Here is a 10728-nt window from a genome sequence, read left to right on the forward strand (position 1 = left end):
GAAACATGGAGCTCCCAACATGATTCATTCAGATGTTTTGCATTATTTGCAGCACAAACTGAAAACTTCTGCAAGGCCAAACACACCTGTACCTCCTTTTTTCCTTCTGTCTGTAGAGATAACTCAGAGCTTTCAACATCTCCTACCTCACCATTCCACTCAGTGTTTCCAGATGGAAAAGCAGATTTTTTACTGTGTTCCCCCAGTTTTCAGTGAACAGCTGGGACTCCAGCATGTGGAATTACAAGGGAAGGATGTGTGCCCAGGAACTGAACAAGAAAAGCAAAGTTGCCACAGAGTTGACATTTTCTCTTTTATTCCATTGTTTCCAAAGTCATAAAAATAGGGAAAATAAAACCTTAAAATGAAGCAATATAATCCTTAGTAATATAATTGTATTATACATTAATAAAAGCAGTAATATAACAGTAATATTACATAAATACTGTACTAGTATGAAGTATTATCTGAAATATTACACAGATAGCCATAAAAGTGAGATTCATAAGAAATTCTCAAAACCAGAATGCATTGCCCTGGTTACTTCTTTGGATCAGATCAGAACATGAAAGATGTTACTCTCTGTAACAGAGTACTGTGTCCTGCAGCCTCATGCAAACTTTCTGATGGTTTCTCACATGCTCCTTCTGTTGTGTCAAATACTGGCAAAGCCCCGCCAGTGATAAGAGCTTTCTCTGGTGGCATTATGAAGCTCATAGCTCAAGGCTGCAGTAGAAAGAAGGCATGCTGCTGATGCTTGTTAGTATTCAGTTTGCCAGCATTGGAGGAAGTCCCTAGTAGGAAGAAAGGAACATGAACATTAAAAATTAGATGCCAAAAGCTTAAGCTTGTCTCTTCAACATGATCCAGAGTTTGAAAATACATCTATTCCAGGAGATCACTCTGATCCACCTTCAGCAATTTAGATAATCTCTCTTGGGACACAGCTTTCTAGACAACAGCGTAGCACCTCAGAATTTACTGTGCCGTGTAAACCCCTCCTAGAAAGACTGACCACTCAGAAGCAGGAACATTTAAAAGGTGGCAGATTGCGCAGCTGAATCGAGGGAAAAAGATAGATCCCATTGAAAGGCAGAGTTTTGGGGGGCAAAAAGGCCCTCTAGAGGTCTCTAGTCCAACGACATCTTTGCGGCATGGCTAACTCCAAAGCTTAGAGGAAAGTTCTCAGTGTCTCCAGGGAAGGAGATCTGACAGGGATGGATGGAGCCTCTCTGGGCACCTGCTCCAGTACAGCACTGCTGTCAGGGGAGACTTTTTCTTCTGTCCAGTTGGAATTTCCCTTGTCACAGCTTGTGCCTATTGCCTCATTTTCCCTCTGTGCAACACTAAGGAGAGTCTGGTTCTGTCTTTGCTGCCTTTATGTAGTGGAAAACTTTGCCTTCTTTTCATTAGGTCTAACAAACCCGGTTCCCTCAGCCTTTCCCTGTAGGGCAAGTGCTCCAGCCTCCTTACCACTGCAGTTGCACTCACCAGACCCTCTCCAGTTCTTCAGAGTCTTTCTTCTGCCAGGAATTTTACATAACAGTCTGTATTTCTCTGGAGCATGTGCCTAAAACTAACTCTCATTACACCTCTGCATAATTAGTACAATGGGGCTGGGTGCTCGCAAGCAAATAAACCTTCCTATTCCTTCTGTGGAGGGTTGGTAGTTAATAATGTTAGTTGTTACTTACTGATAATGGGCTTTATTTACTTTCATTTTAGGGGTGGCTTGAGTTTGGCTGAGACTACAAAGCAGTTGAGCAAGTGCCTCACTTTCAGCATAAGTGTCCCAGTGCAAGCTTCCCAGCTGCGAGCACTCAGCAGTAATCAACAAGGCTGCCAGGGCCATTGGGAGGGAAAGGTCCTTTGCTAACTGGCTTTTTAAAACCAAGATGTGAAGGGCTCGTTCACCTTGTACTGCTGCCCAGGCAACTGTGCTGAGTTGGCTGTAGTTTGTTAGTGTTTAGCAGGCAGCTCTGTTCAGCTCCCTGGTAAGCATAGTGCATAAGGTGCTAAAGTATTTAATCTTCTCAGACATTAGGAGACATAGGAAGGCTGAAAGCCAAGGGAAAAGCATCTCCTAAGCAGTTACACTGCATTAACTACTTTGTCAGATCGACTAACTGATGGATAACGCCACTGACTGTGTGTATCCTGTCACCTGAATATCTTATTCAGACAGTTAGAAAGGTCAGGTCTTAAAAGACCTATGTAAAGTTTGAGGTAGGTAGAAGTGAAATGAAGTCTAATGTGTGCCTTTTCCCCACTCAGAAATAAAACATTTATAGCACCTCACAAATAAGTTAGTTTTTCTCTTTCTAGACTTTAAGTTCTTGTCCATATTACGTAGTTCTATATATCCCTTCCTCTGTCTCCTGTTGTCCATTCTGCTAGCCCCCATTCTACATATAGGGACCAGTTCAAGCAAGAGCTGGCTTGCTCCACAAAGAGTGGCTGAGCCAGGAAGTTAACTCCAGTCCTAGTTTTTTCCCCTGTCCAGTAGACCACCTTCTCTTTCTTGTACAGTAGGATATCAGGTCATACAAATAACTGCTGCAGCTGTGTGGATTGCAAGAAATAAGGAATGCAGATCTCAGTCATATGATACTCTTATGTGTAAGTTCTGATCCTGAAAGTGAATCCACCCATCTGAGCTTTTGAACTTGCTCTGAAATCAACTGAAATTAGTGGCCCTGTCCTGAGAGGCAAAAAGAGTCTACCTGAATCATGTTTACACAGCTGAAGGAGCTTTTGGGATCAAATAGCTCCAGTAAGCTGCAAGCTAATGTACTCTTAGGTGACCCATGTAAAGGGTTTAAATAATTTCCCTTTTCTTCACAAAAAACCCCCTGTGAGTATTGCTAAATCTCTTCTCTACACCTGGCTATGAAGGCACAATGTAGCAACATAGTCCTTGGCAATCTCTTGCCTGCTGGGCCCTCTGTTCACGCAGCATCAAGCCCATGCTTATTTTTCCTACAATCATTTCTGCTAACACCATTCCCAGGATACTTCAAACCTCCTTTTCCTAAGATTTTGCATTACTTTTCACTCAGTGTTTTCTTCTAGTGCCTACTAACCAAAAGGATATGGCAGAGCTCTGTCCAATTCAGAAAGATGTATGGAGCGAAACTCCAGGGCCAATAATCATCTTCTCCGTGTTGGTATGCAACAAATCTTTTCCAGTAGTAATTGTAATCTGAGAAGAGAGAGATCCAGTCACTCTTGGTGAAAGGCATACCCAGTTCCTTCTTCATGAATATGCCAGTGAGTCATTTTTTTCTCAGCAAGAAAATGGTAAAGAGCAGGAGACACAGATATTCATTTGAGGGCATTCATGCAAGGGATCAACAATGACTTGCAACTACACAAATAAGTTAGTGGAAAGGGGAACCGAAACTCTACAGATAGCAATATGTCTAAAAAGGAGAATTGCCAGGGAGAGATCACTACGGTATCTTGGGCAACCCCTATCACAGATAGCACATCAGGGCATAAAGCCAGAGCACGCTGGCCAAGGGAGAAGGAACCAGTGAGGAGCAGGCTGCTTCTCTGTGAAGGACTGAAAAGGGAGGTGGCACATACAGTCAGGGCTGTTCTGGCATACCTTTTGGCAGACTTGTGTTTGATCACAACAGCTTTGGGCAGGAAAATAAACTTGTTGCTTTAATCGTGAATGTCTGCCATCTCAATGGTCAGAGAAAACCTGGAGTGAACGCCCTAACATTTAGCAGTTTCATGTTGATCTTACTGTTAATAGAATGGCCAGAGCTTCTGTCACTGCTCTGGTGGTATAATCCCAGAGACAGGTTCCCCAAGATATGCCATATCCTTTAAGTTTACATTTGACCTGGTAGATTTTGTAGCTTCACACTCCAGTAGGAAGTATCCAGACAGGTATGCAAGATTCATCTCTTCAAATATACATTCCTTTCTGGGAGCTACTTGTCTGGACTGTTTGTATAGCCAAACATCAAGAGGCAAGCAAGACATACATCTAAAAAGACACATATGCAAGACGTGTCCTCTGTGATGCACCATCTGAAAGTCTCCTTTGGATATGTGTCCTTCTCTTCTCCAGCTATCAAAGGAAACCAATTACTTGCTGCATCTGCATATATACACTAGGAGGGACAGGTTCTATCTTACACTCAGGATTTTTCATTGTATATAAAGGAGATGTGGAAAGCTAGAGAAAGACGTAACTTTCCTTGTATTGGAGAAGAAATAAGGCACAAGCGAATGGCATTTTGCATTCATTAGTCCTCCCCAATGCCAGTCATCATCACTATTACAAAACACAACTGCTGAGAGTGCACATAATCCCAAAACTTTCAATCCACACTTAGTCAAAAACAAGGAGTAGTTGGGTTACCTTCAAGATTCATGATACGTATACTGACTCTATTATTTGCCAGGTTCTGGAGACCTTGCCGGTTACGGTTATCCAGGTGCTTGAATAGCTTGGCTGCATATATTTCCAAGGTCACATTGGGATATACACTCAGGAAATCCAGAATTCTTCTGGAACATTCCCCACAGGGTGTAGTAGACAGGACCCAGGTAATGGAGCAAGAAACTGATGGCTTGGCCTTGAAACAATTTTTCAAGAAGTTGGCTTCAGCATGTTGGGTAGAATTGTTTGAGCACCAGCTCCTCCAGATGGTACCTCTGCTCCATCTGATTTCATACAGCAGGCACACCATCTTTGGATGTTGGTTAGGCAAATAATTTCTTTTGAAGTCCTTTGGCTGTATCTTCCATCTGCATCAAAAGTACCAGCAGTACTGTCATCCCAACACTCCAGTGGTGTTTGGTCCCATTGTTGCCTGCTCTCAGCATCAGCCAAGCCTCCCACTCTCAGCCTTTCCCACCACAAAGTGACAGACAGATTGAAGAATGTTGCAATCTGATGATCTAAATCTGGAATTTGGAATTTGATGAAGGGTCCAAAATTTTTCCCCTAAAGGTGAAACACCCATACCCCTTCCTTGGGATATCTTGGGAAGTTAAGCAACCCCATCACCACTCTGAGATCAACACTAGACAAAGCAGTGAGACAACTGAAAAGGAAGATTGAGGAAAGGGATGATAAGAGGAAAACAGAGCACAAGGATTCTTAGCTTTGCCTGTCTCTGGAAATTGCCACAGGTTCCAGGCAGCACACAGTGACGCAACTGTATCTCTTACCTTTGGTTGTTCTCTCTGGGTGCAGGATCTATATACAAAAGATTTGTGAGTCATTTAGGATAGTAGGTCAGAAAATAAAATTTCCTTTACATGTCCTGTCTTGACCCATTTCAGTTTACACACTCCCTGCCTAATGCCACATCAGGTTAACAAAAACATTAATATTTTGAAGCTGGACCTCAGACTTAAGATACAGCAATACATTCAAAGAGATAAGACACACAAATACACAAATATCTCCTGTGTATTTTCATGTTGCAACGTACACATTTGTCTGTATTCACCAGTTCCTTAGATATAACTACAGTAAATACCTACACTGAATATGGAGAAATAGACCTGCTTTTCACTTACATATTCTTACCTCTATCAGTGACAGCAGCCATGGATATTTCTGGATTTGCCTGTCACCTCTTGGGTGATGGATGTCCTTTTATTAGTCTTCCATATTTTTTTTTCGGTTTCTATTCCCCAAGACTGAGCTTTGGACATTAGTGATGTTATTGAACTGAATATTTCCTCGTGGTGACTTGTCTTTATGCAAACAAACCACCCCACTGGGTGAAACTGAAAGCAAGTTTTCCAAAAGAGGGTGAGTCCCATTCGGAAGTGGATCCGAGGTTGTAGACAAGCTTGCCTGCTGGAAGCTGGAATTAACATGTGAGCCTTTTTTTTTTTTTTTTTTTTGCAGTGAAGAACAGAACTTATATCTCTTCCTTATCACTAGCCCCAGAATAGAAAAGCATAACTTCTCTAATCACCCCAGTGCACCAAGAGAGGAAGAACGTCTACACAAATGGCATCAAGTCACATAGCTGTGGCATGGCAGATAACTTTCCAGATATCAACAGCAAGTTGGGCAGAACCCAGTAGAGAGAAGGAAACAGACGACGTGATCTGCAAAAGCTGGTGATTTTGTGGGTCTCCAGCAGGTGGTGATGGTTACTGCCGTTTTCCTTCATGGGACCATTCTCTGGAGTTTCAAGGACTACTCATACACCCTTGAACCTGGATCCTCACGTAAGCCAGGAAGACTCTCAGTGTGTGTGAGGACCACATTGTGCTCAGTGACTAGGCAGACACTTTCAGGCCAAATCTAAGCAAGCTGTCCAGCAGCCAGGAGATCTATGGCAGTGAACAGTTTGTTCTGGGGAAACACCCAGGTATTTATGAAACTTCCCAACTGGGAAGAGGACTGTATTCATGTGGGCACCCTGAGAACAAGACCTGAGCCTGCTGGTGAGTACCTGCAGAAGCTATTAGTCATGACAGAGTAGTGCCCTGATGTAAAAAGAATAGGCTTTTTCCAGTGCCCTGAGAAATCTGCTTAGCTTTATGAACTTGGCAGCACCTTCCTGTGATCTGTTCTATAACTCACACAAGGTGCAGCAAAAAGTATTTCCTATTTAATCTGAAAATGAGTGAAACAATGCTAGTTGCTGGTGAGAAGCTTTTCTCTGACTGACACACCCAAAACTGGCTTGCAGAGCAAAGGGGTTACGAAAGAATTCTTCATTTGGTTTATCTAGAGATGACTGTGCTGAGTCAGTCTCTGTCATTTACAGTTTCCTCTGGTTTTGTGACACAATTATTTTGTGGCCTGATGCAAGCTGCAGAAGTGGATCCTTGGTGAGCCATCATCCAGTAATGTGCTCTCTCTGAGGACACAGCCATTGCCTTCCTCAATGCCAAGTCTAGCTTGGGATTGTAAAGCTAGGGGAGTGATTTATTTGCATTCTCAGAGGCAAGCCCTCAATATTCTATTGTCAAAAATACTCAGTTTCCTGCAAGGACAGAACGAACAGAAGTGAACATGAATACCTGAGTATAGAAGGAGTAGGGTTTCAGGCGCTGGCCAGACAATCTGTGGAGAAGTCTAGTTGTGGCAGGTTATGGGGCAGCGAAGCATCTGCCTTCAGGGCCTCTTCTGTTGCAAGGTCACCAATCACTTCACAGCACAGAATTGTTCCCTCCTAGTTGTTGCATTAGTTGATAACTTAGGAAGAGTTGAGACAAGGAAGTACAAATCTTTTAAATTCAGTTAGGCTTTGTGGCCTTGTAATAGATGACATTGAAAAAGTAGGATATTGTAATAGATGACAGTGAGAAAGTATCTTGGGTAAATGTTTCAGAATGACCAGGCAGAACTGGACTAGTGGCAGTTGGCTTGATGACGGGACTTTCCAGACTTGAAGTTCAGCCAAAGGACAAGGTGATGAAGAGGAAGATGATGAAGGAACAACCACCAGAGGTCCCAGAGACCACTAGCATAATAAAGTGGGCATGCAGGAAGAATGTTCTAGAACTGTGATGTCATGTATAAGCAACTTCATAAATATGCATATAATGTAATGAATATGTATGATTAACAACAATATAATCACAGTTTGTTTGATGCTCGCCAGGGACACGCTAGGAGGAGCTATCCCCCGTGTTCCCCGGCGCCACAATAAAGAATACCTGTCAACTTAAAACTTTGTTGGCGAGTTCTTAACGAGTTCTTTGAATCAGAGTGAATGGGATCAACTCAGACACAGACTTCTTAAACAACTAAAATAAGTGTTTGACTAATGTAGTATTGAGTTCACAGACATGATACTTAGTAAAGCTAGAAATGCAGATTGAAGGAAGTGATCCTGCCCCTCCACTCTGCTCTCATGAGACCCCACGTCGAGCACTGTGTGCGGTCCTGGTGCCCTCAACATAAGAAGGACATGGAGCTGTTGGAGCAAGTCCAGAGGAGGCCACGAGGATGATCAGGGGGCTGGAGCACCTCCCGTATGAAGACAGGCTGAGAAAGTTGGGGCTGTTCAGCCTGGAGAAGAGAAGCTGCGTGGAGACCTCATAGCAGCCTTCCAGTATCTGAAGGGGGCCTACAAGGATGCTGGGGAGGGACTCTTCATCAGGGGCTGTAGCGATAGGTCAAGGGGTGATGGGTTCAAACTTCGACAGGGGAAGTTCAGGTTAGATATAAGGAAGAAGTTCTTTACTGTGAGGGTGGTGAGGCACTGGCACAGGCTGCCCAGAGAAGTGGTGAATGCTCCACCCCTGGCGGTGTTCAAGGTCAGGCTGGGCAAAGCCTTGGGCAGCATGGTCTAGTGTGAGGCATCCCTGCCCAAGGCAGGGGTGTTGGAACTAGATGATCCTAAGGTCCTTTCCAACCCTAACCATTCTATGATTCTATGATCCTGTAGTATTCTCTAAATTTCCTTCTCTCTGCAGTAGATATCAGTGGATAAAGAACTGGCTCGATTGCCACACACAAAGAGTTGTGGTAAATGGCTCAATGTCCAGTTGGAAACCTGTAACGAGTGGTGTCCCTCAGGGATCGGTGTTAGGACCGGTCCTGTTCAACACCTTTGTTGGCGACATGGACAGTGGGATTGAGTGCGCCCTCAGCAAGTTTGCTGACAACACCAAGCTGTGTGGTTCGGTTGATACGCTGGAGGGAAGGGATGCCATCCAGAGGGACCTTGACACGCTTGTGAGGTGGGCCGTTGCCAACCTTATGAAGTTTGACCAAGCCAAGTGTAAGGTCTTACACCTGGGCCGGGGCAATCCCAGGCACTGCTACAGGTTGGGCGTAGAAGAGGTTCAGAGCAGCCCTGTGGAGAAGGACTTGGGGGTGTTGGTTGACGAGAAGCTTAACATGAGCCAGCAGTGTGTGCTTGCAGCCCAGAAAGCCAACCGTATCCTGGGCTGCATCAAAAGAAGCGTGACCAGCAGGTCAAAGGAGGTGATCCTGCCCCTCTACTCTGCTCTCGTGAGACCTCACTTGGAGTACTGCGTACAGTTCTGATGTTCTCAACATAAAAAGGACATGGAGCTGTTGGAGCGAGTCCAGAGGAGGGCCACGAGGATGATAAGAGGGCTGGAGCACCTCCCGTATGAAGACAGGCTGAGAGAGTTGGGGCTGTTCAGCCTGGAGAAGAGAAGGCTGCATGGAAACCTCAGAGCAGCCTTCCAGTATCTGAAGGATGCTGGGGAGGGACTCTTCCTTAAGGGCTGTAGTGGTAGGACAAGGGGTAATGGGTTCAAACTTAAACAGGGAAAGTTCAGGTTAGATATAAGGAAGAAGTTCTTTACAGTGAGGGTGGTGAAGCACTGGAATGGGTTGCCCAGGGAGGTTGTGGATGCTCCATCCCTGGCAGTGTTCAAGGCCAGGTTGGACAGAGTCTTGGGGCACATGGTTTAGTGTGAGGTGTCCCTGCCCATGGCAGGGGGGTTGGAACTAGATGATCTTAAGGTCCTTTCCAACCCTAACAATTCTATGATTGTATGATTCTATGAGTCTATATTTACAAATATGCAGTTGTAAATTAGTCTTTTAGATGCTTAGTCTGATTTGCAAGAAACAGCTTGACTAGCCTAGCAGCGCTCAGTAGCAGTAGTTCCTGGTATAAAACCAGCAATGTGACACCGAAAGCAGAGCGAGAAAAAATTAGTCCAAGCAGAAGCAGGGAATTTGCAGCACAACATTTCCAGGTATCTCCAGGTGCTCTATGAGATGGTGGAAAACAAAAGGAAAAAAAAAAAAGGGAAATACCATTCTGTCATTCTTGCCAGCCTAATGTGAGGAGAGGAGTCCCTTCCAAATCTGTCCGTTGGTTTAACAAAATCAGAAAGACAAGGTTACCTACCACAAAAGTGAATTTTAATGCAAATTTAGAAGAACTCGCACATCTTGTTTATGGGGACCAAACTTCAGGGCTTCAGAGGGTGATGGAACCTCCAGAAAGGTCATATATTTGGGCGGGAAAGGTCTTTCTTGGCCTTTATGAGCAAAAAGCAGTAGTCCAGTATGTCACAATAATCCTATTTTTGGTAGTAGTAGACCCATACTGTATACACTGGTAACACCAACTCCACTGTCACACTGAAGCACACTGTTCAGCATAGAACACAAATCTGGAGTGAGGTAGAAGTCATAGAAATGGAAACATGTGGAAGAAATTGGGAAAGGCAGGCAGGTTAGAGAGATGAAAGAGGATCACAGACGGAGAAAAGTTAGATCAGACATCAAAGAAGACAAAAAGGGACAAGGTTTGAATCAGCCAAGATCACAATTTGCAAATCTCTGAGGATTTTACAGGTTCTTTCTATTCTCCGGCTGAATGATCTATTGGAAAGAGGTGAGAATCACCCAGAGGAAGTCTGGAAGCAAGGGGGAAGGCAAAATTTGACTAAAAGCTTGGGGCTCGTACCACAGAAGCTTAGGTCTCAATCTCCACTTACAAGCCACCTCCTAGACTTAATTTGTAATGGTAAATTTGGGGTTAGTTCAAGTGTTCTGCTGCGGGCACTTTTGACAGTAAAAGAAAAATCCACTGTATGCTTGTTTGGATTTAATGGAGATTTCTTAGTAGATATCTACATTTTTAATGGAGGTTTCTCACTAGATATCTATATTTTTACAGAAAAAAGAAACACAGAGAGCCTTTTGAGATTTACTCTGTGAACTTAAATTTAAAAAAGGGCTAAAACATGTCTTTATGTGTGTATGAATAGGTATGTATGAATACACACTCAGATATT

The 10728-nt window shown here is 43.8% G+C and overlaps 1 protein-coding gene across 2 annotated transcripts; it reads right to left on the reverse strand.

The window, feature by feature from the left end:
- Window positions 1-299: 299 nt before the first annotated feature.
- Window positions 300-7504, reverse strand: LOC115605723 (C->U-editing enzyme APOBEC-1-like). Of its 2 annotated transcripts, XM_030480567.1 has the most exons (5): window positions 5558-7504; window positions 5194-5221; window positions 4379-4767; window positions 3084-3202; window positions 300-794 (listed from the first exon to the last, which is right to left on the reverse strand). In XM_030480567.1, the coding sequence occupies exons 1-5, from the start codon at window positions 5577-5579 to the stop codon at window positions 768-770; spliced, it is 585 nt and encodes a 194-aa protein (XP_030336427.1). In that variant the 5' UTR covers window positions 5580-7504; the 3' UTR covers window positions 300-767. The 2 variants fall into 2 exon arrangements, with proteins under 2 accessions (XP_030336427.1, XP_030336428.1); XM_030480568.1 differs by lacking the exon at window positions 3084-3202 and having other exon boundaries at window positions 333-794.
- Window positions 7505-10728: the final 3224 nt, after the last annotated feature.

The sequence above is a fragment of the Strigops habroptila genome, chromosome 3 (genome assembly GCF_004027225.2).
Source record: "Strigops habroptila isolate Jane chromosome 3, bStrHab1.2.pri, whole genome shotgun sequence".
Lineage (NCBI taxonomy): Eukaryota > Metazoa > Chordata > Aves > Psittaciformes > Psittacidae > Strigops > Strigops habroptila.